Source organism: Aspergillus sclerotioniger (assembly GCF_003184525.1).
Source record: "Aspergillus sclerotioniger CBS 115572 chromosome Unknown BO94scaffold_60, whole genome shotgun sequence".
In the NCBI taxonomy this organism is placed as follows: Eukaryota; Fungi; Ascomycota; class Eurotiomycetes; order Eurotiales; family Aspergillaceae; genus Aspergillus; species Aspergillus sclerotioniger.
In genome coordinates, this window is record NW_020291050.1 from 1 (window position 1) to 21459 (window position 21459).

General features: G+C 53.1%; 6 protein-coding genes across 6 annotated transcripts; 2 read left to right on the top strand and 4 right to left on the bottom strand.

Annotated features, from left to right (window-relative positions):
* Positions 1-10: 10 nt before the first annotated feature.
* On the top strand, positions 11-1669 carry BO94DRAFT_540871 (chalcone isomerase domain-containing protein). The gene has a single exon (XM_025613009.1). It carries the CDS (start codon positions 170-172, stop codon positions 1277-1279), a length of 1110 nt encoding a protein of 369 aa, XP_025461375.1. The 5' UTR covers positions 11-169; the 3' UTR covers positions 1280-1669.
* Positions 1523-2092, bottom strand: BO94DRAFT_480264 (glutaredoxin; the record flags this gene model as incomplete). Its single annotated transcript, XM_025608786.1, has 3 exons — positions 1523-1683; positions 1807-1905; positions 2041-2092. The coding sequence occupies 3 exons, from the start codon at positions 2090-2092 to the stop codon at positions 1523-1525; spliced, it is 312 nt and encodes a 103-aa protein (XP_025461376.1).
* Positions 2093-3215: 1123 nt separating this feature from the next.
* BO94DRAFT_561586 (uncharacterized protein) lies at positions 3216-4902 on the bottom strand (the record flags this gene model as incomplete). The annotated part of the gene is made up of 2 exons (XM_025614229.1): positions 3216-4718; positions 4804-4902. 2 exons carry the CDS (start codon positions 4900-4902, stop codon positions 3216-3218), a joined length of 1602 nt encoding a protein of 533 aa, XP_025461377.1.
* Positions 4903-6911: 2009 nt separating this feature from the next.
* BO94DRAFT_355752 (BAG family molecular chaperone regulator) lies at positions 6912-8448 on the bottom strand. The gene has a single exon (XM_025607127.1). It carries the CDS (start codon positions 8277-8279, stop codon positions 7086-7088), a length of 1194 nt encoding a protein of 397 aa, XP_025461378.1. The 5' UTR covers positions 8280-8448; the 3' UTR covers positions 6912-7085.
* A 1238-nt stretch (positions 8449-9686) lies between these two features.
* Positions 9687-12193, bottom strand: BO94DRAFT_540877 (LMBR1 domain-containing protein). Its single transcript, XM_025613010.1, has 2 exons — positions 11611-12193; positions 9687-11530 (listed from the first exon to the last, which is right to left on the bottom strand). The coding sequence occupies exons 1-2, from the start codon at positions 11910-11912 to the stop codon at positions 9790-9792; spliced, it is 2043 nt and encodes a 680-aa protein (XP_025461379.1). The 5' UTR covers positions 11913-12193; the 3' UTR covers positions 9687-9789.
* A 3543-nt stretch (positions 12194-15736) lies between these two features.
* BO94DRAFT_591427 (uncharacterized protein) lies at positions 15737-20632 on the top strand (the record flags this gene model as incomplete). Its single annotated transcript, XM_025616107.1, has 4 exons — positions 15737-15939; positions 16071-16173; positions 16229-19153; positions 19220-20632. The coding sequence occupies 4 exons, from the start codon at positions 15737-15739 to the stop codon at positions 20630-20632; spliced, it is 4644 nt and encodes a 1547-aa protein (XP_025461380.1).
* Between the last annotated feature and the right edge of the window lie 827 nt (positions 20633-21459).

Genomic DNA, 21459 nt, shown 5'->3' on the forward strand with positions numbered 1-21459 from the left:
CCCCCGAACCATCCGCAACACCAGCACCAGCACCAGCACCAGCACCAGCACCAGCACCAGCACCAGCACCAACACCAACACCAAGAACCCCCTCCGCACTCCCTCCCCCCGCAGTCGCGAGCAGGACCTCGCGCGCACAAAACGCTCGATGCTCATTTCCGCGAGCGGAATGGTTCTCTGCGCGGTGGGAATGTACGCTGTGATAAAGTCGGATGTTTTTGGACTTGAATCTACCGCCAGCAGCAACAGCAACAGCAAGGAATCCGAAGAGAAAGCTACAACGGATGGGGAAACGAACTCAAACGGGGCAATGAAACTCGATGGACCGGGTGGATTATTTCCTAGTAACCCTGCGTTGACTATTATCCACGGAGAAGGAGAAGGAGAAGGAGAAGGAAAAGGAGAGGTAGAGACAGGGACAAGCTCAATTCCTTATTTTCCTTCCGTGATTAGACTTCCTACTTGGATTGAGGGGGAACAAACTCCTGTGAAATCTGGAGAGGAGTTTAAATCCGGGGAGAAGGGTGTAGAGAAGGAGGAGGAGGAATACCACCTTCTTGGCCTGGGTATCCGGACGGTCTCATTCCTCAATATCCAAGTCTATGTTGTGGGAATGTACGTGGCGAAATCGGACCTAGCGGAACTGCAATCCCGCCTTGTGAAGACGGCGGTGCATCCGCCTCATGTGGACGAGGGCGGGGAAAAGGTGATTGCAAATGAGGTTGGTGCTGCGGCGGCGACGTCGTTGGTTTCGATGGAACGGGACAAGTTGAGGGAGTTGTTGCTGGATCAGGCGGAGAGGGGGGATGAGGCGTGGGAGGGGATAGTGAGGGAGAATGGATTGAGGACGGCGTTTAGGATTGTGCCGACGAGGAATACGGATTTCTTGCATTTGAGGGATGGTTGGGTGAGGGGGATTACGGGACGGGCGAAGAAGTATAATGCTATTGCTGCTGGTGGTGCTGGTGGGGAGTTTGAGGGAGAGGCGTTTGGGGAGGCGATGGGGGTGTTTAAGGGGTTGTTTAGTGGAGCGGGACAGAAGAATGTGCCCAAGGGTCAGACGTTGGTGTTGGCCAGGGGATCCAAGGGTCAGTTGGATGTGTTGGCTTGGGGGGATAAGGGGGTTGGAAGGTATATGGGGCGAGTGTCGGATGAGAGGATTAGTCGGTTGGTGTGGTTGAATTATCTGGCGGGAAAGAATGTCTCGAGTGAGGGAGCTAGACGGAGTGTGGTGGATGGGATTATGGCGGTGGTGGAACGGCCGGTTGGGACTGTTTGAATCCATCCTATACTATAACTATACTCCGTATGTATACTTGTATAATATGAATGTACTCTATCCTCACTCACTCATTCTATACCATACAACCCTCCCCCCTCAACCACAAGTATACCATACATATACCACAACACATAACCACATATAATAACCTAAGCATTCATTACTTTATCCTCCCCACTCCACAACCCCATCATTAAGACACCGACACACACACACACACAGAGAGAGAGAGAGAGCTAATTACAAAGCCCCCGCCTCAGTCAACAGACCATTCAACTCCGCGCCCTTCTTGCTCTGCAGATCCGAGTTTCCGCCAATGTGCTGCTGCTTAATGAAGATGTTGGGGACGGTGCGCTGCTTGGAGATCTCCTCGAGGGCGGACTGGATGGCGCTTCCGTCGGCTGGTTCATATACATATTAGCATTCATTCATTCATTCATTCGAGCTAGAATAGCACGTCGTATAGAGTATAGATAAAGAAGAGAGGTATAGTAGACAAAGAGAAAGAAAGGAAGACAACTCACGAATCTGATCCAATTCCAGCGCAGTATACTTCGCGCCGAGGCTATTCAAGAGATCCTTGCTAGCGGTGCAGTAAGGACAGTAGGACTTGGAGAAGACGACTACATTTATCCATTTCCATGACATTAGTGACATATCCACACACACACACACACACATCCATATTAAACAATAATATAATAAACAGATGCATAAGTAGCAAGAGAAAAGAGGGAAGGGGGGAGGGGTATGCTTACCAACGCCATTCTCATTAATCAAAGTCTGGGCCTTAGTCTTAGCGGCGGACATGGTGGCAGGTGAAGAAGCGGCAAAGGAGCCGAACAGACGAGTGAAGATGGAGGAAATGGTGGGCGGTTGGACCGGAGTCGCTTGGGAGATAGATATATAGAGAGGAGAAGGTGAGGGGGGGCGGGGTAGGAGGGGTTTATAAAGTCGGTAGGTATAATTGCTGGGATGGATGGATAAGATGCGAGTGGTTGGTGGATTGGTGAATTGAGGGCCGGAATTACGCAAGTGCCGCTAGTCAGTTCATGGTGCTTAGTCAGATGGCATCATCGTCCGTCTCTTAGTTACTCCGGAGGGTTCTAGAAGGTTACTCCGGACTATATCCACTATACACCTACTGAAGCCCAAGGTGGTTTGGTAACACATTTTCAAAAGCATGTAGCTATAGGCATCCTGTATAGCTAGAGAAGTCAAGTGTTGTTGAAGGGCTCTGTCAAGTGCTTATAAAGGACTTATCAAGTGTTTTAAAGGACTTAACCAAGTATTTTAAAGGGCTCTATCAAGCGCTCCCAAAGTAATCAAGTGTTCCAAAGAACTCTGTCAAGCACTTTAAAGAACTCTATCAAGCATCTAAAAATGCAATACTTGATTCAAACCTATAGTATGAACTATGTAAAGATCTGATTCAAACCTACAGTTTGAATATGCACTTAAAGAGGGTTTGACCTCCTTTTTCTCCACACCCTCCCCCCCTTGGGGGAGCAAAGCATTGAGTAATAGCAATAGAAAGTAAATCATATTCTCTCTGTAAAAATAGGAACCAACGGGAGCGATCTAGTTCTCAGCGCTAAAATCATCTACATTAAAGTATATGAAGTATACTAATTAGGTATCAATACCATTCAATGTCTATTACTACCACATAGAAAAGCTGATGCAAAAGAAAGACGCGTGATGTCGTAATGACCGCTTAATGCAGGGCTCAAACAGTAAATCAATAGATCAATCGAAATCAAGGAATAAACCAGATCAAGAATCGAAAGAATCAGATCAAGGAATCAAATGAATGACAATGGTGAAATGGCTATTAAAATCCTAGACAGATCAACACCACCCACCCAACGCTCAAAAACAATTCCACAATGCAGGAAATAGGTATCTTAAAGACGGTATGCCAATACTAACCTCACATCACTATGCAACACCCGCATCCCTTCTCCTTCGGCGGCGGCTCCTGCGCCGTCACCACCGGCGGGCTCCATTTCGGCTGCAGCGCCGCCATCGGTGGCTCTTGCACCCGCGGCATCGTGCTGTACCCCGTGCTCGAATTCGGCCGCCCCGGCTCCGATCCCTTGGGTGCCTGCAGGCTTGGACTCTTCTTCAAGCTCGGGCTCTTCTGAGGTACCGGCTCTTCTTTCTCTTTCTCTTTTCCCTTCTCTTTTTCCTCCGTACTCGCCGGCTCCGGCTCTTCTTTCGGCGCCAGCTTTTCCATCGGAATCGGCCCATCATGCCCAATGGCTAGCGGCGCAAACTCGCGATCATATGTAGTAGGCGTCTTGCCCTCCTTAACCCACTGCTCCTGCTGCATCCGTCGTGCATGTGTGGGCAGAATTTGCTGTTCCGGCGGCAGACGGGGATCCGGTTTATACATCGTCGCCAGCCATGGCGGGTCGCCTTCCGGTCGGTTGATCGGGCGGTTGTCGTTTTTGCCAGTCCGCTGTGTGCTCGACGGCACCCGGCTTCTCGGCGTCGCCTTCCGTGTCGCCGGGGGTGCCGACGTCTTGCGATTCGTGGCGCCCTTGGCCGTCGTCTTCTTGCCCGCGGCATTCTGCAGGGCGTTCCCGCGGCTACCAGGCCGGCTCCCTGCCGGAGTAATATTGCTGGCAGAGTCCACCGACATCGGCTCACTCGCCCGACGGGGCATCCCAAAGGACAAAACTTCGTCGTCGCCGTTCGTCGATGCCCGCTTGCGCTGTATCGGGAACTCCCGTCCGGCTTGCCCCGGCGAAGTCGTTGCCGGGCTGGCCGTGGGAACGGGTATTCGCGAAGAGCTCTTGCCCTGTCCCGGGTTGCGGTAGAAGCCCGACGCTCCATCGTCCGTCTTCTCCGCCGCAATCTCTTCTGGTCGACGAAGATCCCAGTTCTGGCGCTCGCCTCCTTCCGATAAAGTCGGAGAACGGGGGTCATCAAGCAGACTAGGCCATGGTTCTAGTTCGGTTGGCGGGCTGGCCCCATACGAGTCATGGTTCTTCGAGCGACCCGTCTTGTTGCCCTCGGCTCCAGCCCGACGCTGTAGGAGGATGGCAGCCTGATGCAGCTCCTCACTCTCGATCTTGGCCAGCTTGTCGCGATGGATCCAGTTGTCTTGGTCGAACTCGTTCATATACAACCCAATGCCCTCGTTCCGCTCGCCCTGTCGCACCGATCCCTTTCGATAAAGTGCATCCACCGAGTCCTTCACATTTCCGGCCCGGGGGCTGCCAATGTCGTGCCCGTAGATCGACCGCGAGCTTTCTGCTTCACTTCCGCGCCGACTGTGGCTGAATTCTCGACGGCCTCGGGGGTTGAAATGCTCGTGGCCATGGGCATGTCGCGACAAGGATGAGCTGCGAGAGCCTTTGGAGTTACGCTCCTTGGACCGGGCGTGAGATTCGCGGGACGAACGTGACTTGGAGCGATGGTTGGTACTCTACCAGGCCTAGGTCAGCATGCGATCCGACTGCCAGCAGAGGCCGCACGATGCAGTGCAACAGACAGGGTATGCAGGTACTTACATCCTGACGAATCGGGACAGCATACTCCCACTGACTCCCGTCTACACTGGGGGACGTCCAAACATCTGTAGTATAAGTCGCCGTAGCGGTCCCCGCCATTCCAACAGCAATATTAAGATTCAGACAAGGCCAGACCAGCTGGAACCCGTGGGTGCGGCGGTCGTGGTGGCAGGATAATTAAAGAGAGTGTCACTAAGTGAATTTTTCCCGTCTTGTTCCCCGATCAGGCCATCCCAGTAGCGCACAGACCAGAATCACCAACCGCGCTGGGCCGTTGTCTCGAGGACCCCTAAGCCAACAACTGTATGTACGATGTGAGGGGCGGGTGGTTGGGAGATGTGCCTCGGGGTTCACGAGTCGGTAAGAAAGGGGGGGGCGGAACACCAGAGTCGATCCGAAAGGAGGAAATCGTAAACAGCAAGTGAGTGGAGATTCCGGAGCCTTAAAATTGCAGCGTGATGTAGCCGGGGTGGACGAGGTGGGAAGTTAGGGACCGGCGGGATCGGTACCGTGGACGTATCTCAGGGCCAGACAATATTATAGGCCGATGGCGGCTGGCAGATTGTTCGGTCCGGGAATCAGAATCGTCGGGGAGGGGTAAAGAAAATGGAATTAAGGTCGAGGATGTATTAAAGGAGTTAAAAATTAGTCGACTCGAGCAGGGGAGGGAGAAACCCGACGAGGGGTAGGTAGAAGTCGAAGTTGAACCACTGGAGGAGAGGAGGCGGAGGAGAGAGGAGGGGAAGACCAAGGAAAAGGAGTGGTGCAAAGATGTGGCTGGACCGTGGCGCCAGGACAGTTTGGGTGACAAATTAAAGTCTCAATAGAGAAAGAGGAGAGAGGTCGAGTCCACTGTCAAGGGTCCGATCCAACGAGAGGTAGTAGAAGTAGAAGAAGAGGGGAATGGAAGAATACGAGTGGTCTAGAAAAGATGGAGCAGGAGGAGGAGGGAGAAGGAGAAGGACAAGACAGCGAGACAACTGCGAGCGAGAGCGAAAGAGAGAGCCAAAGTGAGAGACACGGGGGCAGGCAAGCTACGCCCCGAGCGGCTTAGTCCGCCGGCGACTATCAGACAGCCTAGAATCCATCCGGCCAATCAGCCCTCCCAACGCCGACAAGGAAGGGACCGACGCTGAAAAAAAAAAGATGTCGGTTGTCGATCGGTCGTTCTAACTGCCTGCCATCAACGCCCATGTGCCGCCCAATTCTGGTTGCCCCAGGCTTGCAGCTGAGCCCTCACATCTCATCTCATTTCATTTCATTTCATTTCATTTCCTTTCATTACTCTGTACAGTTGATTTGATTTCATTTCCCTCCGGCCTTTCGCCGGGATGCGTTGCCCCTGGATTGGGAATAAAGTCTGCCTGTTTGCCTGGACCTAGTCGATCAGTCCGATATGACATCGAGTCCGCCAGTGACGGCGTAACGGCCAACCGAGGCTAAGGGGCTAGGGAGAAGGGACCCTCGAGTCACATCTCAGCTAGATAGGTAGATCGGACTACTGTGATGATACGTATCCTTCCTTCGCCTTTAAGCGAGGCAGCTAGTCACAATTCGCCTAGCTTTGATATCGGTAGATCTCAACAGCATAAAAGTCCCACTAGATAGTCGGGCGACTACCTTAATTTGTATATCGTTGGGAATGCATTGCCCGGGATCTGCCCACCACTACCATTTATAGTGGCCGAAAAAGAAACCATACTATATGTATATGCAGAAGATGGGGATAATTACATAGTCGTTATGAAGGTCGTCGTTTGGCTCTATAACCCCCCAGGATATATACAACCCTTGCCTTGTCATGACCGGACGATACCAGTATCTTCATTACAGACAAACGACTTCAATCAACTGGTCCATGACGACAGTGTAAAGCATAAGCAGAACAAACGAGCCCAAACCGGTGCTGACAGGCTCGTATCCGCCAAGGTTTGACCTTCCAAGGTCATCCGCAACCTTGACTGTCCCTAAACCGGGCTATCCTTGGTTGGAACGCGTTTGCACTCGTTCGGAGAGTATCCCCTCTCATCACACCAAACCACAGGCACGTGGAGTGCTATTGCTCGCACTATCTCACATTAATCTGCACCTTATCTAGTGCCACCAAATCACCCGGACATCGTCATCATGCAAAAACCATGTCACAGGTACCCGGAGGTGCAGGAACCCAGTGTTCGAATCAGAGCAAATGTAGTATATTGGTTCTCTATTCCGTCTTGTATTATTATCGTCATCTTTCCATATATCTTCCAATTTCATGTACATATAACAAGTTGCATGTTTCAATTATTCCTCGCCTGATCTAGGCTGTTGAGCGCATTCTGCGCTTCCTTGATGAGAGCTTTACGCGCCTCACGAGCACCCTCCTGGCCCGAGGGCTCGATGCCGTCCGCCTTCAGAATGACCTGTGCTAGGATTGTCTCGCTCAGCTTCTTGTACTCAAAGTCCCGCGACTTAGCATCCGTCGGGGTGTTCGTGATATACTCCTCGCAAAGCGGAAGCAGCTCCAGACGCAGGTACGACAACAGGCCGTCCACTTGCTCGAGCGGCGTGCGGAAGGCATTCAGACTGGGCGAAGGTGACGGCATGCCGGATCCGCCAGCGGCAGAGGATGGCCGCTGAGGTTCGGCCGGTGGTGCAAGAGTATCGGCCTGCTTCCCCTTCTTCTTATTCTTGCTTTGGCGCTTCTTCTTGCCCGACCGCTTGCGACGCGATTCCTCCTGACGGGCCGACTCGGCATTTTTATCAGCCTCGGCCTCGGAGGTTTCGCTGGGCGAGCTCTCGCCAGGCTCAACACCGGAGACAACACAGAGCACCTCCGACTGCTGTTTGAGACCTTCCGACCGACATGGCAGCGCATCGTTGTCCAACAACTTCCCCTTGTAGAGAAGCTTGATCCGGTTCGGGTCAGGTGTGCGCATCGCTTTCGCCGCCTGCTGTCTCAGTTGGCCCACGCTGAGGGCTCCGTCGTTGATAGCATAGGCAGGGAAATTCAGCTCGTACTTTTCCTTGCGGTGCTTCAGAATCAAGGTGTCGGGCTCGCTATCCTCAGCCCCGGTGTACTGGTTCCGGTACCCGGGGGCAGGCGAGTCGACGATATCATCGTGCGTAATATAACTGTAATCACTATCGCTGACATGGGGAGGATTGTCGACGTTGGTATAACTGGGGGAGCTGCGGCGCCAGAAGTTGGTAAACTGATTGCGCCACGACATGGCGAGAAGCACAACTGTGCAGGCGATAAGGGTGTAAGCGACCGGGACTATATAAGCGCTATCGACGTGGTCGGCGACCAACTCGGGCCAGGGAGTGAGCAGGCGCAGGGAAGACGAGGCTTTGGCGGATGAAAGGGAGTTGACGAGCTGGTGGTGGAAGGTGTGCAGGGACGGGGGAAGGTTGGTGGCGACGTGGTCTAAGTAGGAAGCACACGTCTCGCCCAGGGAGGACAGAGAAACGTGAGAGAGCAGCTGGCTCATGGATTGATGGCCAAGCACGAGGCAATAATGAGGGGAATGACGAGGGTTGTTGAGGTCATGGAAGCTGGCCACTTTAGCCCCGGACAGGCAGATAAGGCGGAGTGGGCTTTTTTTTTTGCCGCTACAGTGAATTGCGACTTAGTCAAGGCAGACTCCAGGTGCCTGTCGGTGCCTTGCTTCTTCTTCTCCTCACGCGATGAAGAAAACACGAGCACCATGTGGACTCCGAGGCTTACTATGGAAAGGCATGGTCGGCCAAGACCAACAATGATAAATATCTAGGCTCTGCCAAATGAATACTTACGGATTGATGGAGGGAATCACCCCAACCCTAAAACCACCAGGCTAGACATACTCAATCTGCATCCCAAACACACTGTATACTCTTTCATAGGTTGTCACACAAGTCCTGCACACACTATCCCATCTGATCGACCACACGTGGCATGCACCGAGCACAGTGCAGTGTGCATGTCAGGTTGGGTTTCTTTTTCTCAACGAATCCCGACGCCTGGCCATCCAGCGCATAAGATGATCCCACTATAGCGGAATTCTTACCCAACCCGACCGTCCTGCTTATTCCCCTCTTTGAAGATATTCAGGCAGTCCAGTCTTGATATATGGCTCCGCGACATTCAAAGGGAAGATAGATCGACAACACATGCTTACTATTCCCCCAACTAAAATCGCACAGCACCACAAACACGAGAAACCCCCCGCCAGGAGCCGGCTGAAACCATGTGAGCTCGTAACCTTGATAGGCACACAGGAAAATAGGCCACAGAGTCGGTCGGTGCCTTGGGAGGGATGGGCAGCCGCCGATAGACTCGTCGCGTGGTTCGTCAAGCCTCTGTAACTTTAAGCCCCCCTCGGTGTGATATTCAACCTTATATGGTAAGAATGGCCCAATCATCGGTACCATCGGTCTTCATGGAATAAGGAACACGTGCTAGTTACATCGGAAGGGAGAAAGGTGATGGATGTCCATTGTTAGGATGGCAGTCACAAGCTTATGCTTCTCGGCTTGGAGACACTTGACTAGGCCTGTCGTAACCCCCTGCTCCTTGCCCCCCTGGCCTATCTGATTTGCATATGCATACATCAGCAGGTGGTACCTGCTGTATGCTGGGCATGGTAACATACGCCTGCAGTGTGATCGACGTAGCGCTAGGTTGGTGGGTAACAGACACTCTGGGTTGGGGATTTCCCCGCATCTGTTGGGTTCCACATTTTGGGTAGGATTATGAACACCGATAGCTCTGGGCTATGTATATCATAGACGTATGATAGTCAACATAAAGAAACAAACAGTATAATGAGATAGAAGATATGCCGCGAAGACATACTTCCGGAGGTAATGCAATATTGGAGTCCTTGTACAGCTCGATAAGAGCAAAATCAATGATAGCTACTATATACATCTATACAAATATTACCAACCAAGATGATCTACCAGCAACGCCTCCGCAATGCAGCAAGTATAGGTTACACTACCGACCAGTCGGTTTCCTCAGAGTCTGACCCCGCCAGGCGCCGGTCGACCACCAAACCACCTTGCCAGACCACTGTTGCCTTCATTCCCCTCGCTTCCCATCCACCGTGGAAGGCGGAAGGAGTCGCCCTGCAGCCACTGAGGCTTGCTGGCGGTCTCGAGAGTGTTCCTCACTCGGTGGGCAAATGACTGGAGAAAGTTATCTTCGTCCTCCTCGTCCTCCATCAGCGGGGTGGTAGCAGCCGTCCCCCTGGAGGCTCGAGGGGTTCGCGGGTTCTCCAGCAGTGCGGTCCGGGAGGATGAATAGGCAGGCGTGTCCTCGTCAATGCTACTGGCTGGGCGAGGCGACCGACTGCCCCGGGCGGAAAGCCCCAGCGAGCCGAGGCCGTTGAGTTCCCGCTCGATAAGATCACGTCCCTCTCGCCACCCGCCGAGCCCGTAGCCGCCAGGGTTATTTTCCAGGTCATCGTCGTCTTCTTCGATCAGCCCCCAGCTGCAGATGTTTTGAACTCGACCGTAGAGGTTGAAAAGGGTGGCCCCGATGGGCAGCAGAATGAAGACCGGAAAGAAGTAATCGAAGCCCTTCCCCAGAGGGGTCAGATCAATGAACCGGCCGAGGAACTTGTAGAACGTGGTGCTCTGGCGGACGGTCGCAGGCAAGAAGGTCAGGAAATTGTATGCGATGGGCACGGTCAATCTGGCCACTAGCCCCGCGTACCAGCAGGCGCTCTCCCCGTACGTGTTCCGGCGGACCAAGGCACGGTTGCCCCACACTTTGGCGTCGTTGACACCCACCAATGCCGCCGAGCACATGTACAGCAGCCAAGCAGAGGCTATCAATTGCCGCCCAAAACCGACCGGCGCCGGATCCTTGTGGTAGGACACCACGGAAAGTGTCACCACAGAAAGCCGAGGCGCCAAGGATTTGACCAACTCCGACCACACGACGCAGACGGAGGCCGCCGAGAAGATTGCCCCCAGCCCGAGTCGCACGTTCGGAATAATGTGCACATAGAGATGGTATCGCATGTACGGGCTCAGCAAGTTTACACTGGGTACCCAGCTCGATCGATGGGGCGAATGGATAAACTCAAGCTTCGTTGATGCCGATGAGTTAATAATGGCTTGCATATCCGCGGCGGACAGGACCAAGCGATCCCACTCGTCAACGAAGCGAGCTTTTTGGTGTCGAGCGCGCTGAAGACGTCGAGTCAAATCCGCTAGGTAGCGCTCAGTGATAACGGCAGGAACCGTGCCGGGACCATCCGCCTGTTCCAAGAATCCCGAACGCAGCTCAGGCGAGTTCGCTGTCTCTGCCAACTCTTCAATCCACTCCTGGAAATCGCGAGCGGTACCTGTTTTACGGCGCTGGAGCTGGGCAACCTGTGACTCCAAGCTTTCAAGGTCATTGATCGCGTCCATCAAGCGGTCATGTAGCTTCGGTGCATGGGATTGGATTCTCCGCAGTCGACCACTGACGTTGGCGTTACGGAAGAGAGTGCGGGGAATGGAAACAAGTCCGTGACCCATGAGGTAGATAGCCAGGACAAGACCCCAGACGTAGGCAAGAGCCATCACGAGTGTCTTGATGGAGGTAAACTCGAATCCATTTTGGATTGAGATGTAGATTAGTCCGACCGTCGCACAGCATAGAACAATCAGTTGGTATCGCGCATTCGAACGGATGGAGTATTGGATGCGACCCTTCGGTTCACGGTAGCCCGAATCAATGTATTCTCCAAGCAAAGGAAGGATGGCCCTGCAGCGATAGGAAGCAAATCAGTATTCATCAGAAACATGAGAATCGCGACCGGCCAAGTAGCGCTGCACATCACCTACCATGTTAGCACAAAGATAAGCCAGTAGGCAATGCGCCAGGAAACCAGAATTAGACGGTCGGGCAGCCAGATGGCCGTGGGTCCTCCCCCATCACGCGAGCTGGATGCTAGGTCGATAGGGACCAAAAGTACGACACTGGCCGGAAGCGCGAGCGCAAGGAAGACGGGAATGGAAAGGTAAGCCGGAGTAGCGCGGAGCGTAAGAAAGCGTCGCAAAAGCAGGAGAACGAGGACAGAGATCGTGAGCAGAGCCAAGGTAAAGAAGATGCTGGACCCGACGGGAACAGGCGAGGTGGAAATCATGGCGATTATGGGGGGTCGTTTGACATACGGCAGTGGACGAGGCAAGTACGGGGAAATAATCCAGGGTCTTTGGTCGATTGGATCAGTCAATCAATAATCATCGTAGGTCAACTAAAAGAGGGACTATCGACCCAAGGATCGAGGGGTCGCAGGAGCATGCAGGAAGGTTCGAGTTCGGAAAGGACGCAAAAAAAAGGACAGGACTTCGGGAGGGACGATTTGATCGGGCTGGTTATGGAAACGAGGCCTGTTTTATGGATCATCTCATTTCCCAGACCTCGTCGTTGTTGGTCGATGCTAATCAAAGGGCATCCATCCGGTGACGACAGCACCCGCATCACGTGCCATCACCTGACGTGTCCCGCTGCTAAAAGAAGCAACAGCGGGCGAGTAAGGTAGCCTTTAGTCAGGTTCCACTTGGCTCTGCCTTTTTCCCGCATTCGACACTAGGTACGGATCACGGTGCCTGCGATCTACGAGAATGGCCCTCCGTGCCTATTCTTATTCTTTATGATGGTTATTATCAGTGTGACTATCCCAATCATCCTGCGCATTGCTTTTGTCGATGGCCTAATGGTCTAGGGAGCCCGATATCTCTGGAAGACCGAGCCTTTGAGGCACCGCGTGTTTCAGCCGCCGGTTTTCCTACCAACACTGTCCCTCTCGCGTCTTGAGCTTAAAGGCACGCCTTACCTCCATACCCGCCACCCGAACTCTGTCCATGGGACTTGACTCCGTATACCCGCATTAAAAAACTAAATTCAAAGCACGCACGTCTGGGCCTATGGAGAGAGCGGCGATTTCAGCATCCAGAGGTTCTCATGTGTAGAAACGGGGTATGGATATGGCAGAGCGATAGGTGGCTGGATCGTAAACTGGCTGCAAAAGGATCGGAAGGGGGAGGCAGCATTGACACCCGCGACCTTGGTGGTACGGCGGATTGGCAGATGGTCATGGCTTCTATTCGCGCATCGGAACTGACTACTATTCCTTTGGCCTCCCGCCTACGGGCACTATCTACTTAGGTGCGATGTCTGCAAGGCAGAGACTGTCTTTATTGAGCTAGCAGTGGATAGACCGGAAAGCACCAACCGGAACGTAAGATCAAGGACGAAGTACCTCAGACAGGTACACTCATCACCGAAAATCCATCAATTTCAATATTTTCTCGAATACAACCGACGCACACTATCTCTATACATGCCTGGTTGAATTAATCTATCGCGAACACGCTCTTCAGCATTATCGAAAGAAGAATAATAGGCTCCTGAGCAGCAGCATCGCAGTCCTTCAGCCCACCCCTCTATAATATTAGCACGAATTACTAGTCTCTGGTTAGGCTATCGTCCCGCGGAACCAGAGGGTTGTCAGTGGGGCAGGGAGTACACGCGCCTCTAGAAAGTCCGATTGAGTAGCGGTAGGAAAGATGGATGGAACCAGGCAGCCGCTTTCGTAGGAGTAGTACTATAGGGGACGGGAATCCATCTGGTGTGCTACTTCTCTGACTCGGTAGGTATTTCTCTCAATCCGAGAACATGCCAATCAAATACGAAGGCATTGAGACGAGAGAGCTTCTCCGGCGCATATTGGTGGACCTGGGGACTGCCGGTAGGATGAAAGTAGGTAGTCCGTGGGTATCGACCCTGTGCGGGAATCGCGACCATTGGAAGAGGAAAAAGAAAAGACGAGAAAAGAAAGAAAAGCACGAAGCATTAATTCGATCCGGAAGGCCTGCGAAACCAACAGTTCTTGGCCTGACAGACCTTGCGTCCCTTTCAGCCAGTCACCCGGACCAGGCCATTACGGTACTAGTTGGTTAGTTGTTGCTGTAGTAGTAGTCGTAGTAGTAGTAGTAGTAGTAGTAGTAGTAGTAGTAGTAGTAGTAGTAGTAGTAGTAGTAGTAGTAGTCAGTCAGTCAGTCAGTCCGGCAGTCCGAGTCAGTCATGAATGCCAGAAGATGGCCCGCTTCGGGGTCCCCAGCTGCCGCCGTCATTCTCATCTAGATGTCCTATGAGAAGGAGATGAATAGTAATAGTAATAATAATAATAATGATTATTATTATCCTCATCCACCATTATTTAGTAAACTGGGACCTACTTAAGTAGATAGTACCTAAGTACCTACCTACCTAGCTCCTACCGACGGCAAGTGTACCTAGCAGGCAGCCCACTCTGGGCCTACGGCAGTAGGTAGTTGCCCACTTGGTGCTAGTGGAGGGACTAATTAAGTTTCCCTAACCTTGCCCGACTGACGACCACCACCAACGGGCAGATCCCCAAGAAGGGCCTGGGAAGTCTAGTACCTGTTAGTCTGTTCACGTCGGCCACACTAACCCAAACTCGCGCCTTAGGCCACCACCACCACGGCACCACCACCACCACCAAAGCAGCGGCGCATCCATCCATTACCTTACCGTTACCACCACTCACCACCACCACCACTGCCACTTCCACTTCCACCTCCCGATCTCTCCCTCCCTCTCTCTCCCCTTCAAGCGGGATCTTCAACTTCTCTTGCCTGGTCCTCCTCTTCATCCTCCTCCCACCTTCAATCTCCCTCTTCCCCCCCCCTCCCCTTTGTTACCCATATATTGGGATTTGTTGCGGCCATTAACTGCTGCTTTTAGATTTCCTTCCTTTCATTTCTTTTTTTACCACCCAATTTACCTTCTTCATAGCCCGGCTTTTCCTCCCTGCTTAGTCTAATTCCTGGTTTCGCAACCTCCGCCTTTCGAGCCCTCTCTTTACGACTCGGGTCCTCAGACTGATTCCTCCTGCGATTTCCTTTCTCATTAACCACCTGCTCTCATTTGGAATTCTTCCTATTCTTTTCACCCTTCTTCTTCTTCTTCTTCTTATTCTGTTGCTGCTACTTGTTTCCTTTTCTACAACCTGCTTTGTCCAATCCTCCCCCTCCAGCTGACACGCTTGTCGAACACGCCACCGTGCAGCTGTTATCGGTTACCTGTCTTACTGTAAACCCAGGTATGATGATCTCCTTCTCGACCTCTAGCGCCCTCCTCTTCCGACCGTTCGGCTTTTTGCGCACTTCTGCATTCACTGCCAAACCAGATCACTGGGAACCACTGCTTGTTGGATGCTTGGCTCCCGCTTGCTTTTCTGCCGTAATTTATTAATATTATTCCCTGAAGACCATCATCCTGACTTGTTCCTCTTTTTTCCCTCCTAGGATCCCGAGGTCGCTTGTCATTTCCTCCGTCCTGTCACCTATTCTATCCGCCTTCCAACTCTTGGGGCCCGGGAAGCTCCATAATCGTCGATTCGAACGGCTCTGCACTAACTGGCCCAGTGCAACTGCAACATCCCTGTCACTGATCCAGCACCCGCCGGCTCAATCCTGCTTAGTCTTACTCTCCCCCAAGCCACACTCCCCGGGTATCTGCCAACGAAAGCGCTTTGACTGAACACTGGTGCCCGAACGCCTTGTTTCCCTGCTGCGTTGGTCCCCCCGTGTTCTACTGCCGTCCCGTGCTGGTTCCCTATTGCTCGTCCTCCTTCGTTTCAAACACCTACTTGGAATTACAGCGAAGCCGACTCCGCTACCAGCTCAAGTCTCAAACGCGATCCACCTGCGAGACTCCCTGCATCGTTATCTATCTTCCTCTCTTGCCCCAGGCCCCACCGCCCATCCATCCCACATATCACTAGCACCGACCACGCTGCTGGGAGAGCGCCCGTCTGCTTTTAATCCGAACAACTTTCTATCGCAAATCGTGACGCTTGGCATTGACGCCGGCGAATGCTGACACCCAACGAAGCTTGCGCGGACTACTCCTCGATCCCCATTGAGGGGGGTTGTTGACATGAATCCGGCAAACTTCACCAATGTTGGCGGGGGCATGAACGGCGGAGTCAAGCCGCATGGCCAGATGCAGCTTCCGCAGAAGGCGGAAAACAATTCAATAATCCTCAGTCAAGTCGCCCAGGCGCTGCAGGCACAGGGCCAGTATTCGGGTTGGCGAGCGGATGTCCCTGTCAGGGAGCGAGCCCTCAAGGTCTATCAAATGTAAGTTCTCGTTATACGAACCCTTCCGGTCTCTAGCCGTACGCTAGAGGTGTGATCTAACACTATCGCACCGCTCCCTCTTCCGCCAGCCGAATCGACTTTGGTCCTTGCGCTAACTCCCCTCCTTCTAGGATCACCTCCCTTCGTCTAATCCAACCCCGGATCGACATGCAGAATGCTGCGCATGCGGCACTGACTTTTGAACAGAAGGCGTTTAAAGATGCTAGCCAGAAGGTACGTGCCGATGGCTCTCTTTGCGTTGTGCCGGTCTAACTACGGTATCGTTCAGGCCGATTACGAAAGGGAATGCAATGAAAAGCTCCTCCACATCCGGGATACTCGTGCGAGGCAGGCGGCTGTGATGCAAGGTGGGATGATGCCCCAAGGGCCAGCAGCGGGAATGCCCGGGGTCGGACAGCCGCAATTTGCCCCCCAAATGAATCGTCCCGTGCAAGCATCGCCGATGTCTGGACAACAACAAATGTCGATGGGCATGGGCGACCTTAGCCAACAATCTGCTATGCAACAACGCCAACAACAGCAGCCGCACCAAAACGTACTACAGCAACAACAACAACAGCAACAACAGCAACAACAGCAACAACAGCAACAACAGCAACAACAGCAACAACAGCAACAACAACAACAACGCCCACAACAAAGGCCGGGTGGCGCGGCAGCGCTTTCGGACGACTTAAACACCCTTTCCGCGCAGGAGTATGATCAAGTCTGTCGCATAGCCGCTCAAATCATCTCGAAAACCTCTCCAGAGGACCTTGATAAGATCAAGATAAATTTGCAGAACATGACACCAGAACAACGAGGGTACTTGCAAAGGAAGAACATGGACCCAATCACCTATTTCTTTCGCTCACAGGCTCTCACCCAGTTGAAGAGGTACAAGCGGACCCGGAACGATCTAAACCGCCCGCCAGGTGCTGGGGTTGACCCTAACAGTGCCATGCTAGGCGACCCTGTGCTGAACACACAACGGCAAATGTTCCAGAATATGATAAACCTGCAACGGAACTCTTTTTCGATGGGGAACCAGCAAAATTTGGATCCGTCGTCCTTTATTGGTAATGTTGAGAACATCCAGGGGCAGCAAGCCGATGGGCTACGCTCTCAGGAAGCAGGCCAGCTTGTGGTCCCTGCTAGCTCCTCTCAGATGAACCAACCGCCGTTCACGACGCCGCAAAATATGTTCCAGGTTGGACAGCAGCTTGGCCAGGGCTCGCAAGCAAATATGAACGGCTCTGGTATAAGCCCTCAGTTTCTTGCCCAGCAGCATGTACAGAATGCACAGAGTATGCCGCAAGATAGACCTCAACAAGCATCTCAATTTCAAGCGCAGCCACAGGCACAATCTCAGTCAGCCCAAGACCAAGCACGGGTGCAAGCAGCAGCAAAGGTCCAATTTGCCATGTCTCATCAAAATCAACCTGGCGCGCGAATGCAACATCAAATGTCACAACAAAGCCCGGCTATGCCGATGTTGAATCGACCAATGGCCCCAGGGCAGATGTCTCCGGCACAAGTAGCGGCTCAAGTCCGGCCCCCATCCCGACAGCCAGGCATGGGACAGCAGCCTACCAACGTTCAATCTATCAATGGACAGCCGCCTATGCAAAGACCTCAGATTCCTCCTAACCTCCCGCCGGCAGTCCAAGAGCAGCTCGGTCAAATGACCAATGAACAGTTGACCATTTTCATGCTGAACCAACATCGTCGTGCGATGGCCAACAATCAGGCTTTAGCTAGGGCAAGCGCTTCGCAACAATCGATGCCCATGCAACAAACCCCATCCCAGTCCAGCCAAGGACAGCAGATGGTCAATGGCCAGATGATGAACGGTCAGATGGCAAATGGTCAGAACCTGCGGGCTTCTCTGAATCTGCAACAGCAGCTTGCGTCCATGAGCGGTGCCCAACCGCCTAATCAGATGTTGCCAGGACAGATGTCCGTCCAACAGCGCCAGCAGCAGCAGCAGCAGCAGCAGCGTCAGCAAGATCTCTACAAGCTTCAGCTACTTCGTCAGCATAGCGGAGGAATGGAAATGTCTTCGGACCAGGTGAAAGAGATGGATCGATTGCATTTCCCTCCAGCGATCCTGCACAATAATCCGAGCATCTCATCGGCTGTACCCAAACACATCAAAACCTGGGGTCAACTGAAACAGTTGGCAGCTACAAATCCGCAGCTGTTGGGGGGCGTCGACATCTCCAAGCTAATGGCGCTACAGAAGCTTCATCTTGCGCAGATCCTCGCCCAATCAAAAGAAAACGCTCGCAACCCTGAACAGACTGGACAGGGTCCCTGGATGCCAATGCCGTTCCAGGGGCAGCCGCAGCCATTGATGAACCCACAGCTTCAACCTGGTCAGCAACAGATGCCAATGAATTTGCCTATTATGCGACCCATCAGTGCGCAGGATATCCAATTGGCCCGTCAACGTTTAGGCACTCAGGTACAGAACTTGAGCGACGAACAGCTCCGAGAGTTACTCCACCGTAACAGACAGAAGCAGATTCAGGCGGCCCAGAATCGAGCGGCACAGGCTCTTGCGGCCCAACAGGCTCAACAAACCCAGCCGGCACCACAGCCCCCGGTAACTGTGGCGTCTACTATGTCTCAAGCTAAACCGGAGTCGCAACCCTCCCAACAAACGGCGCAGCAGCCCCAGCAAAATTTGACGGCAAAGACCCAGGCTCAGACTGCATCAGCTGGGAAGAGCGCTAAAGGACCCGTTGCAAAACAATCGCTGAAGAGAAAGGGGCAACATGACGATCCTGCCGAACCTCAGGCGACACCCGCGCAAAAGCCGGTTCAGCCTACAGCAGGGTCAACCCCTGCACAGGTTCGGCCAAATATGTTCATCACTCGTGAGCAAGTGGCTGCTATGACTCCCCAGCAACGCGCACAATTCGAAGCACACGTACGCAGGCAGCAACTTCAGAGCCGCGGCGGCTCCATAAGCAGAGCGTCCGCGGAAGAGGCGTGGAATAACTTGCCCGAAAGGTTCAGGCAGATGTACAATGAGATATCAAGAAATCTGCCTCCAATAGAGCCGGTTGCCATAACGCCAGAGCAGAAGACGACCATGTCCCAGCAACTCCGGGATATCACTGATTATCTAGGTAGAATGGATGCGCTTGTGCAATTCATCGCTAAGATTCCCGGCCAAGACAAAAATGTGCGCAGCCTGCTTGGAATGGTAAGTCTCGAGCGCTCTTTGCTGTATCGATAATAGTTCTGAAGATCAATACTGACTGCAACGCAGCGGATCCATTTGATGAGGCAATTCAAAGCTGGGCCTGAATGGACTCTCAATGATCAAATCACGCTTACGCCAGATTATCTTTCGGGTACCACCAATTATATAAAGAAGCTGTTCCACCATATGATTGCGCGCGTCAATCAACAGCAAAATCAGGTACCAGGCTCACGACCGAGCGTCTCCCAGGGAGCATCTGCACAGCCAAACCAGCCCAACATGCCGGCCTTGAACGCGAGCAATCTGCAACAACTGCAACAGCAGGAGGAAGCACTTCAACGGGCCCGCAGAGCCTCTAGCCAGACTGTTTCGGGCACTTCCGCCATTCCGCAAGCGCCGTTTGGAGCTCCCTCTCCCCAGGGTGTCCCTCATGCTTATGGACCGGGCAGCATTCCCCCGGAGCAACTGAAACTCCCCCCTCCGAAGAAACGAAAGCAGTCTCATGCTGGTGCTACACCAGCTCCCGGCACGCCGGCTTCCAAGGCACAGCTAATCAAGCAGGCCGATACAAGGTCGACTGGCGCGGCCTTGGCTGGTGCTTTCAAATGCAGTGCCCCCGAGTGTCAGAATAGTTATCAAAGCTTCGCGACTCAGAACGCATTGGACAAGCACACCGAAGAAGTCCACAAGATCGAGGAGACGATTGAAAACCCGTTGGAGTTTGCCCTGGAGAGTTTCCGGAACAGCCTCGTGAAAGAAGAAGATAAGAGTGGGCTGCAGGCCTTGAAGCATACTCCGCAGGTTGCCGGTAAACCCGGTACAATGTCGTCACCATCGAAGAACGAAGTCAAATTTGAGGCAGTCACTCCAGTGCCCAGCAGTGTAACTCCAATGGGGCGAGCTCCCAGCCAATTAGGCCCGAAGCCTAGTTCCCCGGCATCAAACCAGCAATTGACCCCTCGCACGTCTACGGCCAAAGCTCCCACGTCGTCGCCCCTCAAGCCAACCAGCAGCAAGGACGGTAAGAAGGAGCCGACAAAACCAGCCGAACAGGGGCCCTCTATGGATGCAGTTCCTCAGGATCCCTGGGCAAGCAGTACGGTCTCCCTTGATGCGATACAGGACACATTCATGGAGTTTGCCGATGATGGCGGCCTGGGATTCGGTGCCATGGACGAATTCCTGAACCCGGAGATGTTCATCAATACGCAAGCGAAGGATACGCCGGATTCCGTTGAGACCGGCCTCATTACCCAAACCCCGAAGGATAGTGAGCTTCCCAAAAGCGTGGATTTGACCGGCAAGAGAGATATGGCAGAAGACAGCTGGCTCCCTGCTGATTGGATCAGCTTCCCGGGTCGCCTGGAGGATGGGGTTCTGCTGAATGATTCATGGGAGGATGTCGACTGGGATATGATCGACCGCAAAGACGGGGCGATTAATGTGGACGATAGCGGCATTGCAATTTGCGCCTTATAGGGGGGTACAATTGTCACGAGCAGTGTTTATGATTTGAGCAGGCGAACGGCGTGCGGACTATCTCATTTGGCATAAACCACGAATGATTCCTGTACATTAAGCCGCGGAGGTTTTGTGTTTTCTGTCTCTGACTTGCTGAGTTTTACTAGCTGGATTCTGAGGCGAGGCGTTGCACGGAGCGAGTGAAAAAGGGGTCTTCTATGCAAGTAGCCCGGCGAGCAAGGCTCGGCCGGGTCGTTGAAACAGGCACAGCATGATGAGGCTCGGGATAACTGGATGTATCCTTGTCGGGTTTGATGCACGATCTACAATTAATTGCACACAACCTTGAGAACTATGCCGGGTATCTGTCGGTAATGTCGGTCATTGTCTGTAATTGTCCGTAAGGTGTATGGCAGTATGGAAACCCTTTGGTATGGTACCGCCCGTGACGGGGCCCGGGACGACCCACTGGAAACGGGGATCGGGGGTTCATCATCAACCTAAGCAAGTCACGGATCCCTGATCAGCTGCCGATAAGGTCGCCGCCTCGCGCTTGTCATTCGCCCATCCACATCCACCGCTCGCTCCCTCCTCCAGCATCCCCGTCTCCTCTTCTTCATCCTCCTCCTCTTTGTTCAAGGTTCCGTGTTTCCCCTCCGGTTCCAGGATGGGTGCTCAATAACTCTCGCATTCCTTGAATTTTAAATCAGTCCCCCGGCCTGGTTAGCTAGTTTCACTCCCGGTGCTCGTCTTATCAGTTATCTGTCCCCCTCGTGAGCCACTGAGTGGCCTCTCTACCTCGACTACCATCTCGCGTCCTCCCTTCCCCCCCATCTTTACCCAAT